The 25,985-nt window shown below is 40.9% G+C and overlaps 1 protein-coding gene across 1 annotated transcript; it reads right to left on the bottom strand.

The window, feature by feature from the left end:
- Nucleotides 1–298: 298 nt before the first annotated feature.
- ibtk (inhibitor of Bruton agammaglobulinemia tyrosine kinase) lies at nt 299–25,658 on the bottom strand. The gene is given in 31 exon segments (XM_030749205.1): nt 299–1,549; nt 2,003–2,135; nt 7,065–7,265; nt 8,212–8,367; nt 8,572–8,670; nt 8,939–9,057; nt 9,224–9,369; nt 9,440–9,552; nt 9,757–9,884; nt 10,780–10,840; nt 11,002–11,119; nt 11,444–11,545; nt 11,663–11,759; nt 11,889–11,926; nt 12,392–12,474; nt 12,576–12,662; nt 12,749–13,005; nt 13,175–13,559; nt 15,577–15,730; nt 16,005–16,182; nt 16,494–16,617; nt 17,919–18,047; nt 18,049–18,097; nt 18,448–18,565; nt 18,662–18,832; nt 21,063–21,173; nt 22,551–22,675; nt 23,719–23,815; nt 23,966–24,282; nt 25,465–25,470; nt 25,568–25,658. Coding segments are annotated over 31 exon segments (4,119 nt in total). The 3' UTR covers nt 299–1,423.
- Between the last annotated feature and the right edge of the window lie 327 nt (nt 25,659–25,985).

The following is a 25,985-nucleotide window of genomic DNA, read 5'->3' as shown; positions in this document are numbered from 1 at the left end:
AATCCCTCAATCAGCACGCTCTCTGTTCAGATCGGGGTCATCACAGCTAATCACAGGTTGAGACTTAATAATGGTCATTTGCTCATGCAGGGCAGATGACGTGCGAAGAGATGGGCGAGCTTAAATGTTATTTTTATTAGATGCTTTGAGAGCCACATTATTCATCAAATGACTGAGTCTCTCTGATAAATGACAGAAAATAAAGCAGCACATTATTTAGAAAATTAAGTTATCCGTTTTTTTTTCCCCCTCACCCATTCTGTCCACTCAAAACTATGAAACACAGAGAGGCAACAGGTTCATTGCACAGGTGAGATATTTTTATTATTGCATGCCATCTTCTTGTCACATCCTTAGGTCTCAACACACACAAACACACCTGTATGAAATGGCACCTGAAAAGGAGAACATATGGTCCAGATCTGAGCTACCTACCAAGCTTACACTGGCTCTAGGAGAGTAAAACAATAAGGAGAAAATAAAGATTTTTTAAACTTCATTTTGCTTCATTATTCAATCGCAAGGCACATGACCATCTCTAAAACACACTACTGACCAGTTAAACAAAATCAACCCTACTAGAATAGCCTGACTTTAGCTTTCTCTGTAACTGAGTCAAATAATGCTTTTTAACTATGACAAACGTCTGCTTGTATTAAAGTAAATACAAACAGTTTACTGCTAAATTACCATGTAACTGCAGATCAACTGAAGCAAACAATGTTGATAATAAGCAAGGGGGAAAAAAAGGGTCCATAAAGAAGGTAAATGTACTGCCTTGGTAAACAGCTCACTTATCAAGTGCTCCTTATGCTCTGCCATAGATGATAATTGGCACTCTTAACTTCTCTTAATCTCACTGAGAGCTTCCACCGATTCAACACAAGAAAGCCCTGTGATGTAATCTGGACCCATTTTGTGGCCTGGAACATCTCACATTTTCATTTCTTTGGCAACTTCAGCTTCACATCACTAATAATATTCCTTTGTGAGAGTTGTTTACTTTTTATACATGGACTCTTTGCTCAGCAAAAACAATCAAATCAAAAACAAAAAAAAACAAAAAAACAAAGAAAGAAAGAAAAACATGCACAACTAATCCCAGTCCCAAAAATTCTCCTCAGGACCACATTCAGTTATGGAAAAAAACACACATTCTCTCACACGCAAACAACAAAATGCTGAGCAGCAATAAAACAAATGGAACACTGCAGAGAGAAGCAGAGATTTGCGTCAAACCCATCGTAAACTGGCATGGATGAGTCCGAGGTATGTCTCAGCATGGACTGTTGGGATCTGGAGGGGTTCTGGGGGGAAGCTGGAGCAGAGACGCTTCCAGAAGTATAAAGTGACAATGGGGCGTGACAACAGGGCGAGACATTCCCACTTGGATGGTAGTATTTAGTGGCTGTGCTGTTGAACATCAGTGTTTGTTCCAGGTCGGGACTGCCATGGGACCTCTGGAAGACCTCTCCACCACTATCAGCTCATCTGGGTTGTCATGTGCTTGATAGTGGAACAGAAGGTCCTGGATGGCCCGCTCTTCAATCTATAAGGATGGAAAATAACAAGGAACAAAATGTGTGTGTGTGGTGGGGGGCATTTGAGGGGAAAAGAAGAAAATGCTGACGCTTAAAGCCTAATGGTAATAAGTGTTTTACTTAATAGCAACCAGAAAGCCACAGAGGGAAAAAGTGTTTTTGTGAAGGCTCTGACAGAAGTCTGGCAACAGCTGGAGGAGAGCAGAGTGGGCTGTCAAAGAGACAAAACTGGAGACACCTTATTTCTAACAGCACTGTGCAGAATGTGATGATTAGATAAAAGTCAGCCAGATAAAGAAAGAGAGGAGATGCAAGAAGCAGACATACCACCCTCCCTGATGGACCACCGCCATGTTTTCCATTTGGATGCTGTATACAGAAGCTATACATTCAGTTGTGCCAGGGGTGAGTGTGTGTGTGCGTGTGTGTGAGAGCACTGACACACAGGCAAGATGCATTACCTGGATGAGCGCCAGCGGCTTCTCTCGGCTGCGGATCAGTGCGGCTTCCTGTTGCTTCTCCTCCTCCACGATGGAAGCAAAGGTCACCAAGGAAGAGAGGGGAGGGCTGCCCACTGCACCCAGCACCCAGGGCCTGAGGGGATAAACGAATCACACACACACACACACACACACACACACACACACACACACACACACAGGATGGCATCAACTTCTGTGACAGTGAAAGCAACGAGAGTCTGATCCAATGGACAAAGGTTGAGTCAACCATTACTGACAAGCTCCTGTGTGTGAATGGCCACCTGTCCACCTGGCTTTAACAAACCTCTGCTACCATTGCATAACAGAACTGAAGTTAAAATGCATTGGTGGAGTTTCGGATAACTGTTGCACATGCCAACATAAAAGGCCAGGTTACAATCCTTTTTGACCTCTGCTGTATTTGATACAGTACTTTGAAACACTGCGTGATAGAACGTGGCATTTATTTGGTTCTGGGTCATGGGCACAGGGATGAATGGGGAGAGAGAGAGAGAGAGAGGGCATAGTGACATTCCCAAGCCAGCCACGAGACATAATCTCTCTGGTGTTTCCTGGGTTTCCCCTAGGGTCTCCTCCTAGTAGGACGTGCAAGAAACACCTTAGCTAAGAGAGAGCCAGGAGTCAGATGCCTCAACCACCTCAACTGGTTCCTTTCACTGTTCTACTCTGCACCACTCCCAAATGACCGAGCTCCTCATCTGAACTTTGAGGGACAGCCCAGACTCCCCTCAAAGGAACTCATTTCTCTCTGTCTCACTTATAGCACTCTCTTCACCATGACAGGCTGGTAGAGCATCTGTTTTACTGCAGACTCTGCACCAATCCGTCTGTCAATCTCCTGCTCCCTTGTTCCCTTACTCATCCTAGCTAATTCTCATTCTAGCTGCAAACTTCCCCAGTGCAAGCTGAAGTTTATCACTCAGTGAGACCAACAGACCCACATCATCTGCAAAAAGCACAGAAAAGATCATGAGACAACTGAATCTGGCACCTTTTACCTCTTGGCTGAAAGGCCTAGAAATTCTGTTCATAAAAATCTGAACAGGATTGTTGACAAAGGGCACAGCCTACTGGAAACGAGTCTGACTTATTGCTGAACTTTAAAAATATATCAATATAGTTTGATGTTGACTTATGTAAAGCATTTATTCAGTGAAGCTGTGCCAGAGTTCTCAGTTCTCACTGCAATTTCCCACTCATTCAGTCACACCCTCCTGCTCTCTCTGTAAACATCAACCTCGCTTAAGCCTTCTCCAGCAAGGAGGGAGTCGCAGTGCCTGAGCAACAATGAAAAAGGTGCATGTTAACTTTATATTGTATGTGTGACAACAGACAAAGTTTGCAGATCTGAGGAAACAACATACTGAGAAAGCACTGGACAATTAACAAAAACAGAAATGTTTACCTTGCAGTAAAAGCAACCTGCTGGTCAGTTTATGTAACTATATTTAATATTTAGTGATTAGTTTAGTGATAAGTTTATCCAAGTGTGGGATAAGTGGTATTTTTTGCACAAGACATTTTTTCTTTTCTCTCTACAGTCCCACCCCTACTACTTGGCATTCCACAGCGTTCAATACTTGATCCTGTTTTCATTTTGATTTCAACAAAGCAATACACACTCATGGCTACTTTATTAGGCCCACCTGTTCAGTGGCTCATTAATGCAAATATCTAATCTCAGCCAATTACATGACAGCAACTTCATGCACTTTGAACATTTAGACATGGTCAAGACAACCTGGGGAAGTTTAAGCTGAGCATCACAGTGGGGGAGAAGGGCGATTGAAGTGACTTTGAACATGGCATGACTGTTTGCGCCAGATGGGTTGGTATTTCAGACACTACTGATCTGGGATTTTCCTGCACAACCATCTAGCATTTATAGAGAATGGTCCAAAAAGAGAAAATATCCAGTGAGTGGCAGTTCTCTGGGCAAAAATACCCTGTTGATATCAAAGATCAGAGGAGAATGGCCAGACTGCTTGGAGCTGATAGGAAGGGCAAAGTAAGTCATAACTACTCATTACAACCAAGATATGCAGTAAAGCATCTATGAATGTGAACCTTGAAGCAGATAAACTATAGCAGCAAAGAACAGGAAACTGAGGCTCCAACTCACACGGGATCAACAAAATTGGAAAAATGTTGCCTGGTCTGATGAGTCTCCAATTCTACTGCGATATTTAGATGGGGTCAGGTAGAGTCCGAATACGACAAACAACCAGAAAGCTATCTGAAATATGGTGTGGGGGGGCATCTTCTTGGCACACTTTGGGCCCCTTACCAATTTACTACTGTTTAAATGCCACAGCTTACCTGAGTATTGTTGCTGACCATGTCCTATCATGACCACAGTGTACCCATTTACAGATGGCTGCTTCCAGCTGTACAATCTACCATGTCACAAAGCTCATATCACCATAAGTGTTTTTTCCAACATGACATTGAGTTCACTGCACTCAAATGGCCTCCACAGTCACCAGATCTCAATCCAATAGAGCACCTTTAGGATGTTGGAGTGGGAGATTTATATCATGGATATGCAGCTGACACAACTGCAGAAACTGTGATGGACAAAAATCTCAAAGGAATGCTTGTGTCGCTTTGTTGAATCTATGCCACTAAGAATTAAGGCAGTTCTGAAGCAAAATGGGGTCCAACCTGGTACTAGCAAAGTGTGCCTAATAAAGTATAATTCATAATAAAAATGAATCAGTGTTATTCAAATTGTATTTGGTTTTGCATCATGTTATTCTGATGGATAAGGTTAATAACTACATGTTTCATTGCTTTCATCAACTCAGTGGGGCTGAACTGTTCCTGATAGTCTGCAACATATTGTTCAATATGTGTTGATCTTCCCTCACTGTCAAAGGAATGAATCTGAGCACAGTCACAGTCTAAGCCCATTCACACACAGCAACAGTTGCATTTTAAAACACTTTGTTTAGACACTTTGTATTCAGAGTGCTTGTTGATTCACCCTAAAAATGTTAGAAAAACAGAATCCAAAATGTGACAGCTTGTCCATCAGTGCCTAAATGGATTAGCCTCAAAATAAAAGGCCAACCTTGCTCCAACAATATATATAAAAAAAAATAAATAAAAAAAAAAAGTCGGGCCTCTTATCATTTGTAAACATGAGGCGAATTATTGCAACACCAAAAAAAAAAAAAAAAAAAAAAAAAAAATGTCAGCACATTCAAAATGTGCACAAACTTCTTTTCTGCTGCCTTTTGCTGTTGTGTTTACCTTGAATGTCTATTTTATATCAAGACTGCCACTATGTACATATTCACAATTTTATAAACATTTCTAAATCCTCCTAAAACACTTGAAAAACAACTTGGAGAAGTAGGTATGAATAATGAGGTTTGTTAAAGAATAAAAACCAGTTCCACCCAAAAACCAGACTGCAGAGAATAGAACTTCCTGTCTAAATATAAATATTCTTTCACGGTAAATGCATGTAACTTGTGCTGCTTCTTCTTATTCTGTGGAGATCCTGGACATCTATTTGACATAATGAGTGAATGAGCTACGTTTAGACTGATTTCTGTCTGCTTTCAGTGATTTTTTTTTTTTTGTTGGTTTGTAGGTCATTTATATCACAGGTTGTTGTAAATCCTGTCAAAAACACTCCATTATGATGCATGTTAATGTCATACGGAAAGAGGGGCCTCTGTTTGCGTGAGTCTTCATCTGGCTGAAAGACAACGCTGGAAATATTTGTAGGAGACATAAGCAGAGGAAAAAATGTCTGACATTCAATCACAGTGCAGATTATAAAGGCATCTCTATTAAATTTGATTTGGAAACTGTGTCCCAGAAGGCAGACATGAGAATATACACGGCTGCTTCTGCTGCTTCCTGAGCCTTGAACTCGTCCGTCTCTGCTCATCCAAAGACCGAGGCGAACCTGAAACCTGCTCCCGTTTCTGTGTGATTTGTTGTGACACTGGGGCTGCCCTTATCGATTCTGATTAGCATCACTGGTTTCACTTGAGTTACTTACACAGCTGTTTAATATCTAGAAGTCTGCTCTTAACACTGCAGCATGAAGCACAGCCAAACATACAGCAGAGGAAGTATGAAATCAGATAAGAGATGCACTTACAAAAGGAGAGAAAGTTTAACTTGACTTTCAGGACCTGAAAGGAATTAAAAAATGCAGAGGTGGCCAAACGCTGAGGATTTTATTGCTTCCATACTACCCAATGTCAGAAAGAGGCATCACTTCAACAATAAAGCACACCAACAGCTCGGAATATATTCTGTGCATGCTGTGTTTATCCAGCTGTTGGGGGACACTGCAAAGGTCAGGGTGACTCAGTCAAGGGCAGGTCAACCCAGCTGCACCGGGTCATTCAGAGCCATTCACCTCACACAACAAAACAAAGAGCTTAATGTGCTTCTCAGTCTGTCCAACTATGGTGGCCCAGCATGTAAAATTCAGTCAGTTACAACTAATTTCTTTATTTATTTCCTGAACAATCAGTCTGAGATAAACAATCACCATCACTTCCCCTCTTATGTCTTAGCTGCAAAACAGTACAACAGTGCCTGCTTGTGCTACACATACATTTGTCTTCCTGTTTTTGTGGTCACATATTTTAAAAGATAATTTAATGTTCAGGCTGTGGAAACTAGAAGTAAAATAATGAGAAATTACCACTGAGACAATGGGTTTATCTATGGGGCTGCAGATTCAGAAAAAAAAAAGAAAAGAAAAAAAAAAACCCAGCTGATATACGAGGACACCTCAACAGTGCCTCCAAGTGGAAATCAGCAGTACCAAAGAGAAAGTCAATCTTACTGCAGCAGCACGTCTGTCATGCTTTTCTGCTACAGTTCATGTTATGTAACAGATAATGGCCATCTCAGAATATCTGGCAAAGAATCGAGTCTCAATTCAAGTCTATTTCTGACTCATTAAAAAGAGAAGATATTTTGGCTCTAACTCAAGCGTGTGATAGAACCCCTGACTCCCAAACTCTGTGGTGCAATTTCTGCTTACCCTACAGGTCTCTCCGATTCACTGCCTTCAGCACACTTGAACGTGACCCTCCTGGCAGCAGGTGTAGCAGTGACGGGGGATCCCAGGGTGCTTTGGCCCCTCTGTGTTCCTGTTTGCCCCACTCTGAGCAAACGGTTCTCTTCCTCCTCTAGCAGAGCCCGAAATGAACACGAGGAGGGTGGGGACTGGACAGCCGTTGCCCTGCAGGTGGAAAGAAATGACATTTTGGGCATGAGCCACTTCATTTCCTTAATTATGATTTTTGGTGAGCCATTTATGTCAATGATAAATTCATTAGTCATAATTCCTCTATAAAACCCAGGTCTTTAATAGCTCACATGTGCTTCAGCAAGATGTTCATAACTTTCTGTACATCTGAGGAATATCACAACCAGCTACATTACCTTAAGATTAGATACCACTGGCTCACAACTTTCTTCATTTTGTACCAGTTTTTGAGTAGTTCAACCACGGTTTCAAGTGTCAAACATCCATGCTCAAAGGGGACATTTAATCTGCATGCCCTACTTTGGAGGTAAAAGACACTAACATCATAGTGTAGGGTCGGCCACAAGCCAGATGATGGCTGTGGCACATGCTGCAACTTGTTTCAGAAGAAGAGAACACAAACTGATCTTGTCGAGTTGAGTTAAAAGACTGACAAAAATGGCAAAAAATATATTGCTCCACTTCCTCAGTCATAATTTGTACCTTAGTGTTATCCAATCCAAATACAACTAAGACTATCCAACAAGTCTTGTCCAAACGTTTTACTAATGAGGATATTAAAACAAAGCAGACTGTTAATTGCAATGAACCCCCTGCCCCATTCAATGACTCCAAAACAGCATCTGCACCAAATTTCTGGCAACAGAACAATATTATTCTGAAGCCACTATTTCCTCTCCTGTGGAAGAGATCAACTGTAGCGCTGTAGCTAAGTGGAGGAAGGAAAACTTCTACCTATGACATTTTCTACATGCTGCACATTTTCACAATTATCAATCCCATCCAGGCCAGGAATGCATGGGCTCACTACACAAAACACACACACACACAAAACAGTTTTTTACTTTGACATTTCCTGACAAAGGGACCAGGAAGGTATTCCATGACAGCAGCAGTATTTGTATTTGGGCTCACTCACCAGGCCTTTCCGCTGCTTTTGGATGGGGTGGATGTGGGGGTTGGTTTGGATGCTGTTGACTCCACCATAGCCTCCTTGTTAGCCATGGCCAACATCTTCCTCTGTTTCTGGGACAGTTTAGTGGAAAGAGGGGAGTGCTTGATGCTGGTGTTGACACTGTGGACCGGGGGGAAAATAAGCAGAGCTGAAGTAAACAACAGTTCCAGACAGTGTATCAAGAACTGAAAGGTACATTTGTAAAGTAAAAGATAATCAGTCATTAATTAAAGCCGCCACTGCCTTCTGTGGACTAGAATAAGTGATATAAATTGTTTGTTCGCTAACAATTTCTCAATTAAACACAGTAGGCCACCCGCCCACCTTCCAGGGCTTTTAGGAGTTGCTCCAAGAGTCTGCAGAGAGCTGGCTTCCATGTCCATGATGGTTCTCAGATCCAGGACTGGAGGTGCACGAGCAGGACTGCAAATTGAAAAACAGAGTCACACTTAATAAGAAGGATATACTGCTCAAATTTCAATTCTTATTCATTTATTAGGAGTGAAAACACTTCCTGTCTGCTAACCACCCCCTCAACATAAAGTGGGTGGATATAAAGTTAAAATTACAACCTTTGAAGATACCCTTTCTTAAATCTTAAACCTGCATTTCTAGGCACAGGAGACGTGAGGGAAATCAAATGAATAAGACAAAAATGTTTAGAAATTTCAGACCATGAATTCCATCCTACCAGGGAAGGACCTTTGGGATGGTTTGTGGAGCAGAGTTGGGGGGAGTTGGGAGGCCGTTCTTCAGGGAAGATGGGGTGCTGGGTGGGGTCTTCAGTCTCTGACTAAAGGTTTTCTCATCCTGCAGATGAAAATCTTATAAGCACTTCAAGTAGTTTCCACAACTTTAACTTAACAGTAATAAGTAGACCAGCTGTGCATTCTTGACTGTAAGCTACCAATTCACTTGATTATTTAACCACTTCTAACTGAAAGCATGTGCTGCATCTTAAAGATGTAAAATTAACCTCAGCTCTCTCGTGGAAAACAGGTGACTGCATGTCTCTGGGACTGCCAACCCCCATGTAGCTGCCTTCAGAGTCCGACGTGAGGAGCTCCTGCAGGGACTCTGTTGAGTTAACCTTACCAGACTTCACCAGGCATGGTGAAACCACTGAGCAAAAAGAGCATGCGTTAGGTAAGAACAACATAATCCTTTCAAAAAGTAGCTGACAGCTAAATACCTGCAGCAGGAGGGCTTTGAATGATATCAGAGAGAGTGTAGCCCCCTGAGCTGTCAGAGCGTCTCCTTGGTTTCTTCTTAGCCTTCATTTTAGCCTTTTTTAACAGGATTTCCCTGAGAAAGACAATGTTGTAATATTTTTAGAAGATTATTATTTGGGTTAACACATTAACAATGCTTAAAAAATGTATTCAAGGTTATCACATATAATGCCCTGCCTTTTAGCTATAAACCTTTAGAAAGCACAGTTAAAAAAAAAAAAAAAGAATTAAAATGGAGATACTGTGTACCAACTGATTACCATTTTTGATTGTGTACCTGCAAGAGTGATCCAATTCTGTCTCTGGTTTGGGGCTGAATGCTGAGTCCAAATCCTCATCCTCATACAAACTGAGGTCTGGTGCACCAGGATATGGGGTGATAACACGCTTCTGCATTGCTGGGATCTAAAATCAAATGGGGGTGGGAAGGAAAATTGAAAAACTAAACAGTTCTATGAAAAGTTTGGAAGTAAGAAAATGTGTGTTTGGTTGATTATTTCTCTGTTGTAATAATGCTTCTTGGGGATAGCTCTTATACCATTGGAAAACCTGTTTATTTCTCCTTAAGTGGTGCCACATCTATAAGGAAAGTGCATTTGTATGTTGAGCAGCAGAGCCGAGTATGAAGGCTGTGCCCATGAAGAAGAAAAAAAAAAAACAAAAAACTTGCCAAATCTTCTCTGCCAATGCCAAACAGCTTATTCTGCTATAGCTGCTTTACAAAGCAGCATTTCACATTCAGTTAAGCAAATCAATCAACATACTCATGTTTCTGTCCTCTGCAGAGGCCGTAAAATCTCTTTGTCATGTAGATAAACTTTAAGTATACGATTACTAAAAGTCAGAACAACACGATGAGTGTCCCAAGAAAAGACTTCAGACTAGGTGAAGCCCCATTGTGAAGCCTCAACCTGAGCATTTTTGTCGACAATAGTGTACAAAATGAACTTAAAAATTATACTGGACACAACATAAAATAGGAACTGAACCCATAAAGGCATCAGGAAAGTGTTTGAAGCTCAGTGCTGTTCTCCCACAGACGTCTATGCAACTGGATGTCTTTCTACAATTACAAGAGTCGCCCCCTGTTGGTCACTAGAAAAAAATGCAGGCTTAAGCCTTGGTTCCACTTTTCAGATGTCCATAATTTATACAAGGTGCACGCCCTTAACCATACCCTTGCTGTTATTAGCCTACTGTTGTTTTAGATACATTAGATTCTTTGTGCCTAAGAAGCTGTAGCCTTAAAAAAAATTACAGATGCAGACTGGTGTGTTACTAAGCGTGGAAGGTAACTCACCATCTTCCTATAGGCTGCAGAAAGCTCCACGAGCACTTCATCACTAAGAATATCCAGAGCTCTGAGGCCACCGAAGGAAGACAAAACCAAAACATACTGATTAGAAAACGTATTTTTCTTTCTATTTCCATAGACATGTTTTAATAAATACATTCAGGATCTTGTCTTGAAATCCAAAATGCTATCAATCAGCTGAAATGTGAACTGGGTTTAAAATCTCACTTTGATTCCAGCAGGGCGGCCATGTTGAGCACCATGAACTGGAGGCAGGACAACTTCAACTGCTCTGCATTGTACATGGTAGCAAACTCCAGCAGCTCTGCAGCATTCTTCAGAGTCACTGAGGACAGAAAAGCATGCAGTTCAAGATGAGCTCTACTTATGAAATTATTCTGAATGAAGATAACATGAGGAAGAAATGAACTTAATGCTACCTTAAATAAATGCCCTCAGGCTAATGCCGAGAATTACAGAGAGAGTTATGTGAATGTAGAAAGAACATGACAGCCCAATAGAAAATAAAGGAGTGAGTGGATACTCAGTGAGTATCCAAGTTCTTGTGGACATATTGCTTTTCCCTTTAACCTTCAAATCAGTCAAATCTGTTATTTTGCCATGACATAAATGCAGAAGCTGCATCAGAAACTGGAGTAAGTGAGCATACGGTTCTCAGTGATGGCGACCTCGCACATCTCCTTCAGGCGTGTGATGAGCAGCTGGTCAGCCACAACCAACACATTGCAGACAAACTCCACATTCAGAGACTCTGCCAGGGAAAAGGAAGAGTACAGTCAGTTCATCTAAATTTGGAGCGCACATGATCATTAAAAATAACAGTTCAAAATATTATTTTTGAATGGGGGGGGGGGGCTTGTGAGGTTACCTTTAATGGTGGGAGACTCATCTGTGTAGATGTACTCAAGAATGACCTGCAGGATCTCTGAGCTGGTGGGCATCTCGAGTGCAGAACAAGATGTAGCCTGAAGAGTTGTGAGAAAAGATTATCAGCCCGAGCATCGAATTTAGAGCTGTGACTGGTTAGATATCACAGCAGTGTGTCTGTGTGTGTGTGTGTGTGTGTGTGTGTGTGTGTGTGTGTGTGTGTGTACCTCAATCCAGGGATTACCGAGCATACTGTTGAAGTACTCTGTAGAATGAAAGACAAGAGTAAACACATGACTATTAATAATCTGTAAAGTTAAATACTTTCAAGCATTCAAATTAAGTTACTCATGTGAAGCTAACATTACCACAAAATAGAGCTTTCAAACTAGATGACTGTGTAACACATCATAATGGGTCTGACGATATAAAATCTCAAGTGTACTTATACTGCAGAATATTGTCCCAAATAGGACTAATATCATTAAGGCAGAATTGGATGCAGAGCTGCCTCAATCAGAGTCTAAAATAATATGATTATATAATATGAATATAAGATATTATGAACTAATATTAATGGCAAAAGAAAGAAATGCCTGCTGTAATTACACTCCAAAAATCTGCATTTACAGTCAACTGGATTTCATCTTAAATACAAACCAAAATAAATTGAAATTACAGTTTTTATTCCATTGAATGAGTTGATGACATGCTGTCTGATTCAACCTACCTAGTCTTGCACAGAGGACACATTTATGACAAGAAAACTCTTTCCCATCTTCAGATTTCAGAGTAACATCACAAAGATAGGAGCTGCACAGACGCAGAAAGAACAAAATATGGGAAAATATTTCAAAGTTAAGTTTGCAATTTAATCAGTAGCTACAGCTAATTACAAAGACACATATGCGTACCATTTTTTCTGGTAGAATTTGGGTTTGTTGCCAGTTTTCTTCTGTGTAACATTAATTTTTCCATTTTCATATTTGACACCATCCAGTCTGTGCAGAAATAAAGCAAACATGATCAAAACAAAGGACACTGAATCTGCATTGCCAGTGACTTTAGAGCACAGTCAGCCTCTCACCGTGCTGACAGGCTGCCCAGACCGAGCTTTTTTGCTACACCCTGTAAGGTTTTCACTGGATTGGCCCCTCCCTCATTGGCTCCGGACTTGTCACCTTTGCTTCCTTTCCCCTTTTTGCCAGGCTTGGAGCCCTTGCTCTTGGCCTTGTCGCTGTTGCCTTTGGCTGCGGGGGGAAGGGAACGATACACCTCTAGAGCTGAACGACCACTCAGGCCCAAGTCCTGCAGGTTGCTGATAAGCCTATCCTCCTCTGAATCCTGGCCAAGGCAACGGAGGGAGTCAAAGACAGTGTTAATGAAATAAACACAGCTGAGTCAGAGCTAACAGACCTCCCAGGTCAATGAAATTATTGTGGGGTCAAAAATCGATGGAGTTTAAAGAAAAGCTGTACAGTATAATCGAGAACATATGATTTTTTTTTCTCACCTGGTTTTGGGCTGTTATGACCCCCGAGACTATTGGCCGTGCCCCGTGTACCAGCAGCTCACAGGAGTCTGTGTAGATGAAGTGAAGCGCGTATTCCAGCATGTCCGGTGGGATTTTTTCCAGAATGAGTAAATCACAGCCCACGGCATCTTCACTCTTCCTCACTTCCTTTTCGAGCTCCTCGTCAACCCCACAATGCTCGGACATGAACTGCTTCCGGAAAAACTCGGACCTCATGGACAGAATGTACTTGTGAGCCGGGAAGGTGCGATCACCGGCCTGAAGCGTCACATCATGGATGTTGTCCATTTCGTCCGCCTCATCCAGAAGGCTTCGGAAGTGTTGGGAGAAGGAGGATGGAGAAATACTGGGAACCTCAAACAGGCTGTAGTACATACACAAGAAGACATTTAAAAAATAAATACATAAATAAATAACAATTTTAACACACGCACACACACACACACACACACACACACACACACACACACACACACACACACACACACACACACACAAAAACAACTGGAATTAATCTTTCAAGTATCTATTTTCTGATTAAACTGCCAAGACATCATTCCAATAACAAGAGAACAATGATAGCACGTAGCGTAATGCTTAAAGAGACAAGGATCTTCCCAGCTGACTCCTAATAAAGCAGTGAATGTAATCAGCAGAGAGAAGATCTAAAAATAAAAGATGAGACACAAGCTGCTCAGAGACACAGCCCACTGTTCTGATTTATGCCTAAACAGCTGCAATGCAAATCCTAAACTTAACATTTAGTGACCTGATTAAGTATGAGGGGAGAGTATTTTAAAGTCCTTTTTTTTTTTCCTTCTTTCATTTCCTGAGGATCATTTTCACCTCTAGATGGCACAGTTCACATTTAAGGGTTTACCTTACTGTGGCTAGTGATGAGCATGCTTTTACTGTGGAAGCAAGAATTATAACCCTAATTATTATTAATAATGACATGTTCATCATTTTCAGAATTATTAATTTAAGTTTGGATTTCATAATACCCATACACACAATGAACTGTGATTTTCTAACTATATTTAATTTCTCCATTTGTATTATTTCAGTTTCCATGCTTTGTTACAGAGGATATGTTTAAGCTCCTTTCTTCACTCAAGCTTGACGTGGATAACTGGCCAAAAGTGTCTCTCTAGTGATAAAGAAATCCCAAATTAATAGAATCCTCACATTTAAGATAAAACTACTTGACAATGATTGTGGACAGTGTTGCTTTGGTTTATTTAGCCAACATTTATTGATTGGAAAGAGAAAAAAAAAAAAAAAAAAAAAAACACAATAGAAACAATCTCCTAGAATGATTGCACAGTCGAAACGACTCTTCAGCAATGACAAGTGCTGTCAGTGGGTTTCTGAAGTGGACCTGAGTCCATGTGGTTATTTCTGTTAGAGGATCATTTCTGTTTTTACTTTGTTGCCACCTGGGGACCCAAAAGATCACGGTTTTCAGCCATGTCTGGTGGGCACAGCATGCTCTTCTGGATTAATGATGCTATGATCCTGTTTTATATTAATATTCTACTAATAACCATCTGCTGTTTTTCAGAGTGGTGAACCCCTTCCCACCTTTACTTTCGAAAGACAGCATGTTATATACCGTATTTTCCAGACTATAAGTCACACTTTTTTTCATAGTTTGGCTGGGGGTGCGACTTATACTCCGGAGCGACTTATATGTGAAATTATTAACACGTTAACCAAAATACTCAGACACTTGACATCTCTGTGAACCGGAGCGTTACGGCAGTCTTGCGTAACCTGTGGGAGCAGTGGATGATGGACGGAGAGCACAGCTTCACGGCAACCAGAAGAATGTGCCACCCAACTTTCCTGGAAGTCATTGGATGGATCAACAAAGCATGGGCTTCAGTGACAATCGACACCATCCTGTCGGGATTCAGAAAGGCCGGAATAATAGGAACTGCAACTGATGACAAGTCTGACGAAAGCGACACAGAAGACGAAGCAGCGCTTTGTTGATGGTTTGGTAAACTTGTTAGCATGTTCTTTATGCTATGGTTATCTGAAGAACTGTTAATGCTACGTTAACATACCAGACACGTACTCAGTTTGTTGTGTGTTATGTAGATGAATGTGTTACGTTAGCATACTGCAGGTGTAACCCTATTCGGCCTGTTCTTGGTCTCGGATTCTATAAAATAATGCCCCCCCCGAAAAAAATGCAACTTATAGTCCAGTGCGAATTATATATGTTTTTTTCTTCTTTATTATGCATTTTTTGGCTGGTGCGACTTGTACTCCGGAGTGACTTACAGTCCAAAAAATACGGTACTCATCATGAACTGACGTTTACGTCAAGTGTAAGTGTTTAGTGCATTTTCTGTGCTCGAGGGGACGTGTACCTAGTTTTTGGGTCAGCCTGAAGAACTCCAAAATTCCGACCCTTTGAGTCCATGGTGATGCTGACAGCTCTGTGGACATAGGGGAGTTTCTCCAGCCGGATTCGTTCATACAGTGTGCCTGCATCTGAGTGGCCACACACCTCCACGCTGACCTCTGTAACACAGAAGGAGAATGTTAACCACGTTGAGTAATAATAATAATAATAATAATAATCCATTTCCATTCTTAAAACTTATTTTGACAAGTTTGCTTTAATGATTGATTTTCATGTTGTTAAGCCCCAGATTCTTCTCTTTTACAGCTGTTGTTTAATTTTTGAGTTAGACCACATTATGCTAAAATCTGATCCAAGCACAGACAAAAAAAAAATCATGAAGAAAAATTGCCAACTTAGGTATTCAATAGACCTTATTTCTAAATTCCTCACCTTTCTTCTCCCCGCACTTCTTATATTCTCCAGCCCACACGCCACTGAAGCCTTCCCCGTCCTGAGTCACAAACATCATGCTGTTCTTGCTGAGAGCGATGTCCGTCATGAAAACCTGACGCGCATACGCCCACCGGCACTGTCTCACCGAGCTTCCAGAGGAACGCCAGCAAAACACCTGACAGAGACAAGAGAAAAACTAATCTTACTCACCATTTTTATCTATACGCTCCTCCATACAGGTAAGGCTGACTTGGATTGTGTAACTCTGTAGCATAGGTTAGATAACAACAGGAAAAGTAAAGTGTAAAATAACAGGATACATTCTTTCCATGCACCAACATACTGTATAAAAAGTGAACTATGGCTTTACAGTTTTACATCCTCCTTCTTTTGAATATCCAAGAACTACATGGCACCTGCCTTGTGGTGCTCAAAGTATCTCTAAAGCAGACTAAAAAGCACTACACTGAATAACATTGCACTTACTCTTCCAGCTGTATCTAATGCCAAGATCACCACCTTTTCCACTCCTCCCTCGTTCAAGATCTGCGGAGCTACTCGATGGTCCAGACTCCCCCCGCTCACCAGGACCTTCTTGATATTGAGCTGCCTGAAAGAGACCAATCAAAAATCAAGAAAGAAAGAAGAGCAGGTGTGTACAAAATGCATACAAATGTACTTACTCAGCCCCATTAACAAACCCTTTTGTAGCACTAAACTATAGAAACCAGAGAAAAGACAACAATTATTTCCAATTCAAGGGATATTTAATACAATAAAACCAAAGTAATCATAAAGCTGTTCTCATTTAAATATTATTCTCTCTCTGCTGGCAGACAACAGAACAGAGACTGAAATGTAGTTCATTATGACTGCATGTTAACCAGCAGTGGCTGGTAAGTGGATTATTTTTACAGATGAAAACAATCACTTGGAGACAAAGTTAGTGAGACAATTGCTGTGCTTGTAAAATTTCTTCCATGTCTGTGCTGAACATAATGACAGATAAAAGCCCTCTGTGTGCTTTGCCAGAGTACATGCAATTTTCAGGAGAAAAGTACGGGGGGTTAGAACGAGGTGCAGGATCACAATCCGATTTTTTTTATTGTAATTATGCCAAAAGCGCAACAAAATTATTTGCAATCCCATTTCAGAGGAAAGCAATCTAACTGCCCATTAGTTACAGATGGTGTCCTCACAAATGGATTAAACATAAAATAAAATTTAAAAAATGCTAAACTGGGGCATTAAACATAGCTTAATCTAAAATCTATTTATTGATTAGGGTATAGGAAACACTAGAGTGACTATGGGTATTTGTAACAAATACTTTCCAATAAAATATGGCAATGTGAAACATTTGAGAGGCTCGTAGCAATAAACTGAAAATTATCAGCCAACTCTGCAGCTATGCTCAGCTTTATCACCAAGATACAAGTTCACCCTTAGCTGCCCCATCTGAAAGCTATTGTTCTGGTTCACCCTCACTGTTCTTCATGGTGTAATTTTCGGGAAAAAAAAGCACTCACAATCACAGCCCGCAGCAAATATAAGCACAGAGACCACAGTTAGCAAACAGCTGGCGAACTGAGTGTAACATTTAGCAATCAGGAGTTGGTGGAAACAATAGCAGAGAACAAAATCAAAGCTAAAGGAGACTGAATACTGCATGTAAGCTTGCAACGTAGCCAGAAAGATGACTCCAAACAGTGGCATTGCTCGATGTTTAAATGAACAATTGTTTATTCGCCATACGAATTTGAAAGGGGATCATAAAAATATTGAGCTCATACCTTGTTTCTGCTGCCCCCATGTGGCCCAAAATTTCATTATTGCAACATTTAGGTGTAATTAGGCGACCACTTCTACAATGGTACACTAGATACTGATGATATTCTTGTTTTTATTCACCTTGAAGCCAACTTCTTGCACTGGTAGTCAGCCAACAGGTACACATCCCCCTTCTCAGTCACAACTACTGTTGCGCCATCACTAGCTGCTGCCATAGATATGGTCACATCCTTGTGGTGCAGGGCTGAACCTGCGGGGGGCTGTTACGCACTTTTCTCCATTAGGATCCAGCAAGTAACCTGGAAAAGAGGGAAAAACATACCAGACAGGAAGCGCTTATTAAAGAATTTGGGATAAATAAGTTTTGTTTTTTTTTTAATTTCTTATTAAATGGAATTTCACAAAAACACAACTAAATTTCTCTCTTGCACAAGTAAACAGAAAATTGTGCAAAAGTACTTTCGCAACACAATTCATGACTGTGTTGCGAAATATTGGCTCTGTTCTCTGGCATGGTTCCACTTTGCCACATGCTGTGGGCTTCACCTTAATCTGACTGAACCCAACTTTTGAATCACATCAAAAAGAGTTTTTGGTTTCTTTGGGTCTTTTTCCCTTTTTTTTGCTGACTTCCAAGGACAAGATTTACCCAGCTGGCCTCCATTGAGTCCCATTGTATAGACAGCCTCCCTGGTCCACAGCACTGTGTGGAACCTTCCTGCTGCAACTCCAATCACCGTCCTGCCTTTGAGTGTCTTGGAGAAAACCTAAATGCAACGCAAATCATTAATAATCATTGTATCACAAAGAAACGCTTATGCTTACACTACAAAACATAAGGAACTCCCACTGCTATCTCCTACCTGTTTAGGTACAAATGCTGAGGCGGGAGGAGGAGCTAGGCCCAGCTGGTGGAACGTGTTGAGACCAAAAGTATAAACATAGCCTTCCTCTGGCAGGACCACTGTGTGGTCTTTAGCTGCTGCCACCTGGGAACAGTGATGGGACATGAGACCTTCCACCATTCGAGGAACCTGGAAATGGGAGAAGGAGAAGCAGAAGAAGAAGGAGAAGAAGAAGGTTTAATAATCATTTCTAAGCTCATTTGACATACATGAAAGAAGTGTTATCAGTTTATCAGCCCTAACACCTTTTTTTAAACTCAAAGAGACGCCACTAAAAGCTCAGAAAACAAAACAGATTGTGCATTTAGTGTAACAGACTTAATGGCATTTTGTATTATTTGTGTTTTTTTTTTTTTTTTTTTTTTTTTTTTTTTTTTGTTTTTTTCTAGCTGGGATCTAAGTACCGGTAAACTTATAGTTACAGAGGCAATGCCAGCACCTCCTTCACTTCCCCACCCCTGAACTTCATCTAGTGGCAAAATCTAATGTTCGCATTTAGCCTAGTAAATAGTTACGTCTTATGTCATTATTGAACACACTTTTTCCAGCCTGTACTCAAAGTGATGGCTGAACCTTTTTGCTTGCAGCTTTTTCTAAATCTACTTGGAATATGTGTTAGAATGAATTCAATATTTAGCGCCCCTCCAGTCTGGTTACTGATAAAATCTGCTCTTGTACAGAAAAGAAGAAAAAAAAAAAGGTGGGTGGGAACCGTGCTACCCACAGGTCTAAAAAATGGAGGATTTTCAGAACTGTTACTGCTGACAAAGCTCAAAACAACAGTGCAACGTTCACACCTGAGGAGTGTACTACGTAGTGAGATATATTATATATATTATTAGCGCGCTATGCCTAGCTTAAAGTCAGAGTTTTCTGTGTCACAAAGTGGCTAAATAATTGTGGTAACTTATGCTGAACACAACCTGGTCAGGAGCAGATTATGTTATATTAGTTTTGATTTAAAATCTTCAGGCAGTGCCACGATTTATTTACAGCATGTTTCGAGTGTGATATAGATTCTCTGCTGGGGTACTAAGTGTTGTATGTGCAACTTCTTCAGCTGGACCTTACTAAAACCAATAAATGAAATGCAAACTATGCATTGCATTGTCATAGGAATGTGCATATGTTAATCAGGTGATGCAGAAAATGTATTAATGTTGCTATACTGTACTTGATTCTAATAAGAAGAAATAAACAGCAGTATCAAGAGCGCACTCGATAAAATAATAAAATAATTAACTTGAACTAAAATGTTTATTTAAACACTAATGCATTAAATCCCAAGATTTTTTTCTGCTGGATTATTCTCATCTTATTTATAAAAATGTTGCATTTTAATCACCATTTTATCATCATCATCTGATAGCATGTCTGATTGGAGGTGACAGACTCATAGGAATCATTTTGTATTGAAGAAGGGTCATATGACCCCTTTTTATGTAAGCCACACAGAGCCTGAAGAAGAAAGCCCAGCTTAACAGAGAAAGTTGATACCTGTTACGTCGTGATACCTGCCATCTCCAACTGGGGCTTTAGGGTTTGTCGAACCAGCTAACTCAAAGAAAGCCTGGCTGTGTTGAACTTCCTTTGTACTATAGTACACCCCTCTGAAGGAGGTGGGAAAAGAACCCAAGGGTAACAGCAAGTCTAACAGAAAAGCACCTGCAGTAATCTCTACAACCTTCCTGAAGTCTCTGACCACTACCAGAGAAACACTGAACAGAAAGACACAATTAAGGAAACCACTGCTCTCTATCCATCTGCATGTTTCACAATATTTCTGGGAAAATTTCGGAGGACAGAGGAGACCAAAGTTGCATTTTTTTTTTTGGCAAAAATTACACAACACTATGTTTGCAACAGAAAAGCCACAGCACACCAACACCAAAACTTCATGGTACGGACCGCTCTGGGGGCTTGCAAATCTCCTAAGCAGCTAAAGAAAACACCAACTTGTTGCTGCTAAAAGAGGTTCTATGACTTACTATCAAAGACATGCTGACTTTTTTCCCAGCCTGGACTGTCAGTGAAAATTTAATGTGTTCAATGGAGACTGTTTGTGTTATTTGTTTAATCAGATTGTGTTTGCCTATAATTGTAAGTTACATGAAAATCAGATCCAAATCCAGTTTTAAAACCATGTTTTCCTTGAAACTTTAATTCTCTGTAATTTAAGCAATATATCCCACCAACACGGTTATAAGTTGGTCAATTATCCATCAGCATAAGACCATGGCACTTGGTGTTTGTTTATGATGATAATACGTTTTTTTGTTCATTAAAGAGGAACAAATCCAGCATTTTTTTTTAAACTATAATGGGGCATTTTGCCATGATGCCCAAGAACAAATCTCACCAGATAAGTCTGTTCATCTCCATGGCCAAGTCTTCCTCCCTGTCCATGCCCGCAGGTGAACACTTGGCCTTTCTGTGACAAGAACACAGAGTGGAACTTACACAGCACCACCTGCAGAAAGAAGAAAAAACATAACTGTGATGTCCCCTTGTTGCTTTCAGTTTTAATAGACTGCACGTCCCACTAGAGGAAAATTATGAGGTACTGGGTCGTGCTGATTAATGCTCTTGTCATTATAATTTTGACCTTGCAGCCGAGGCTGCAATGCATCTCTTTCCATGTCCCTTGGCCAAGCCCTCTTGTAGCGATAGTAAAACACTACGCCAATAAAAGGCCAGGGCACAGGTGGAAAAGCAAACATCATTACTAATACATCGCTCCCCTCAAGACTTCAATAGAGCACAGGGATGTCTCCTGAAGTATCGCATTGATGTGGACATCCACACACATGCATACACACTTATTTAATTAAAAACATGTCATTGTGGAATTAATATTTAACCTCTGGCACCTGCTGGATTGGGTTAGGAAGACAAAGACTACACTGAGTCCCACTGGGTCATGAAATGGTCATGAAATCAGATCCACTTGTCCTCGACTAGCTTTATGAAATGACTCCTGCAGGTTAGGCGAAAAAAAAAAAAAAAAAACCTTTTCTGCTGTAAACAGCAATTATATAACACTAGGCACAGATAAATGATTAGTTAATACATAAACAGAAAAGTGAAAATAAAGCAAACACAGCCTTATCTTATTCCAACACTTGGTGGGTACACACACACCACTGGGGGTAATTGAACTTGTTCCAGGCGCTATATTAATCACACTAAGAGCCTTCACATGACAAATGCATGAAATTGTAGCCTGGCTGGCACAGTCTGGCTAGCAGGGGTTAACAATGTACAGCCTAGCTTCACTAAGTCACAAATGAAGGTTGTACAAGAGACGCTAGTCCACGCCTGATGATACAGCAACAATACCCCATATTAGACTCAAATAACATTACTGATCCCCCACCTCCCAGATGAACCAGGAACTGTGGCCATGACTCATTACAACATACCAAATAATATTAAGTAATATGCTTTAATTAATAACTTAATTCATTTATCACAAGTACAGTTTGAAGTTCTCCAGCTTGAGCATTATATCAGCTGCTGTGGACTAAACTGTATCAGACAGCTGAAGGGATAAAAAAAAAAACAGAAAAAAAAATTTTTTGCAAATGTTGATGTACTCTGAGGAGGTGCTGGTGTAATACGGGACTCGAGGGAAGGGAGTGTTTGGCTGAATTCACCCAAGCGATGTGGCTTATCTGAAACACCCATGTGCATTGACTTTTTTTTTTTTTTTAATTTGATGTAAAATGTTGGCATTGAGTTGAAGCATGGGGCCATTACCAGTGCAACATGGATAAAAGAGTCAGCTTTTATCCATGTCAGCTACTACTTTGACAGATTTTAGAACAGTAATGTGTTGTTAGCCTACCTGCTTGATATAAACTCCAGTCCTGGCAAACACATCCACAAGCTCAGGGTGCTGTCGGCTCTCCTGATTGCCATGGCCGAGACTGAAATTAGTATTGTTTCCCCATGTGTACACTTCAGTAGGGTCTGAAGTGAAGAAAGAAACACTATTAAAAGGAAAGCCAAAACATTGTGTCCACCTAAAGCTTGATTTAACTACAAAGGCCTGTAGTGCAAAGCAGGATTTGGGTCTTAGAGAGGCACCTTTCAGGTTTAATCCTGGGTGTTCAGGGTTTTAAAGATCACTTCTTACCATGCTACACTACCATAGTAACATATGCTGCAAACCTAACCTGTTCTGAACCAGGATATGTTCCAGACAGGAGAACACATACAAAACTAGTACCTGCTCACCAATCAGCTCACCAGAAATAATGCCACTATTCCTGGAAAAGTCTGGAAATTTGCTACCTCCACACTGAGGTTCACCAACGTGCAGCTAGTAAGTTTTGAAGACAACTTAACGTTTTTGTCTTTCTTTGTATTGTATCAATAAGACATGTAGATTATGTATGTCACACAACAGAGACTTAATTTAACGTGCAATTGTAATTATATGTCTGAATCTCCTGTGTCCTAATGACAGAGCTATCATAAGTCTGTCAACTTACAGAGTCAGCATTTCTGGTGCTTTTCCAGTCTTACTGAGCAAAGGACTTAAAGTGCAGACACATTTACACAGCATTTTTCAACACTGTACTACTGTACAGCACTTTGCCTATCACACACTCACACTTTGCTTATTTGGCTGCAGCAGCTCTGTTGCTTTCAGCTGGTGTTACACAAAGAGCTATCATCTCTTTGTATTTTGTAATATTACAATCTGATCATCTTCATAAAATATACTGCTCTTCTGCCATCAGACTTGTCTGTGATTTGTCATAAGCTGCCAACACCACCTCTTTAGCGTGAGCTACATTTGAAAACCTTCAGTTGTCTTATCCAGCTGCTAACCACCTTTGTTATCTGGTTACCAGTGTTAGAATAAGTGCAGCCAGATAAGAAAAAGATATGCTAAATATACTGCTTCATAGTAGAACCCCAAAGTATTTTGAACGACGGAAGTCAAGCATCTCGAAAACAAAACCGAAGCATTAAAAGTAGCATCTTTGGGTTTCAGCCCTTCTTACCAGTGTTTCTGAACACAACATGTGATGGGCGGTCCTTCATGGTCAAGTCCAAGACAGAAAGACCTTCTTTGTCCTGGGTAGAGAGAAGTCCTCCATGCTGAAACAAAACAACTATAGGTCAAAATTTGAGTCTCTTCAGAATAATGTTTTTTTATTTTATGACACTGTAAACTTTGATTGAAATTTCCATTCTTGGTAATAATGTAATGAACATAGTGATAAATTTCAAAGACAAATCAACACACACCTTGACCAGTGACATGAGACAATGGATCTGTCCATAGAAGGCGCTGCGGTGCAGAGCAGTCCAGCCAGATTCCTTATCCTTAACCATCAGGTCAGCACCCTTACTTTCCAGCAGCCACTCCAGCAGGGCCTTCTTACCCAATGAGGCCGCCAGGTGCAGGGATGTGCGACCGAAGGCATCCCGCAAGGTGGCCGCATTGTGGCAGTATGAAGTCAGAAATGCCCGAAGTTGCCCCTCAGAGCCGCTTGTTAGCGCGGCAACTACCTGGTCTGCATGCTGCTGTGAGCGGCATTTGGGGGTGCAGTCCAGCAGCCTGACTCATCCTGACCTCTGAAACAAATCTTCAGTGAACCTCTTCTCTTTGCAAAGTCCTTCTGCCAGCCCACCACCCACAATTGCAAACACACTCAAAAACAATGTGATGTGTGGCAGCAAAATAAAAACAATGTCAATAAAACAGAAAAAGAAGGGGGGGGGGGGTGTCAAGGTGGTTTGGAGTGCTAGAATTGTGCTTGTGTTGAGGTTCCACTGCACCCTAGCGACTCCAGAGCCTCTGCGTGGCTCGTTTCAGTCCACCATTTCGACCGAGACTGCACGTAGAGCAAGGTGCTTGAAGTACACAATGGCATCAGGAATTCAATAAATAGAAAACTTCTTATGAATCTATACAAAAGAATTGTACAATTTCTGCAAAAATAGTCTTCCATCTACTTATTTACCAAGGCAACAAACTTCACCAACCCTCTGACCTTCTCCTCCTGCAGTCCCAACATCAAACCTGAGGGGAAAGGCCACCTTCCCCCCCAAATTTCCACACTCTCTTTTTCACAACTCCATAATTGTAGAGTGCACCTGAGGAAGAAATGTGAGTCACCATGAGTGACAAGCAGCATCCACACTTTGTTCACATGCATGTGCAGCAGTGAAATACAAACTGCAAAAGTGAGAACAAGTTTGCCCTAATGTCAGCCTTAAGCGGCACGGCTCAGCCGAGTTTACAGGTTTGCGAGCTTTAATGCTGACTAATCATCACGGTTATATAACAGGCTAACTTAGCTTAGCTCAGTGTTGATTGTTGTTGCGTGTTGTTGCCTGCTGTTGTTGTTGTTGTTGGCTGCACCCCCATCCACCCACCATTTGGCTTCAGGTAACAGACCTTTGATATTAAGGTCATAGTGGCCCCATTTCTTTAACAGCAACTGTCCTATCTCCTTTATTGCTCATCTTACTTGCTGCAGTAGCAAACTGTGCACATTAGCTACTTAACCCAGTAATATTAGCTCATACTTCCCAGCAGGGTACTGCTGCACAGATCATTTCAACCACCAAAAGTGGTCTGCATGCACCGATAAGGGCAAGTTTGAGACTCAGTCCGGTGTAGTTAGTTCAAGACAGTTACCTAATGCTACTCTGACAGCTAGCTTAACTGACACATCATCGCAAGCTAACGTTAGCGAGCTGTTAACGGTGAGGGAAATTAGCATCGCCTCATTTCTTACCTTCCGCTAGTTAAAGAAAAAAGAAGACATGGAGAAAGCAGCATCAACGACGTACATCCACTGTGTCATCACTACAAATAAAAGGTGCTAATGACTGTTTCACCGGTGCGAATTTTGGACAGGACTGAGCCCCTGCAGGTTTGGCGAGAATCCGCATCAATGTCAAGACTTCTGATTGGCCACAGCGGCTGCATTCTGATGTCCTATTGGTTGTTTTTTGGGGTTGGTCAGTTGAGTTCAGAGTGTGCTGTTGCTCTGTGCATGATGTCATAGGAAATGTTTTTAATATTCAGTTTTCTGTACACGTTATTAGATAATAACATAATAATAATATATACGAAATATGAATGTAGCTTAAATATTATCTCTTAGCAATCTTATAAGTTAATCAAGAGAAAATATAATACTTGCACCATTTAACATTAAATTACAAGTGTCCTATGGCAACATCATCTTATTTGTGAATATTAAAAATGCTTAATGCTATTCACGCTTAATTGTAAAGATATTTTGAGGATGAA

This window comes from Archocentrus centrarchus, chromosome 16 (assembly GCF_007364275.1).
Source record: "Archocentrus centrarchus isolate MPI-CPG fArcCen1 chromosome 16, fArcCen1, whole genome shotgun sequence".
Taxonomy (NCBI): Eukaryota; Metazoa; Chordata; class Actinopteri; order Cichliformes; family Cichlidae; genus Archocentrus; species Archocentrus centrarchus.
The sequence above is the reverse complement of the archived record's forward strand: the minus strand, read 5'-3'. Positions and strand labels throughout refer to the sequence as shown.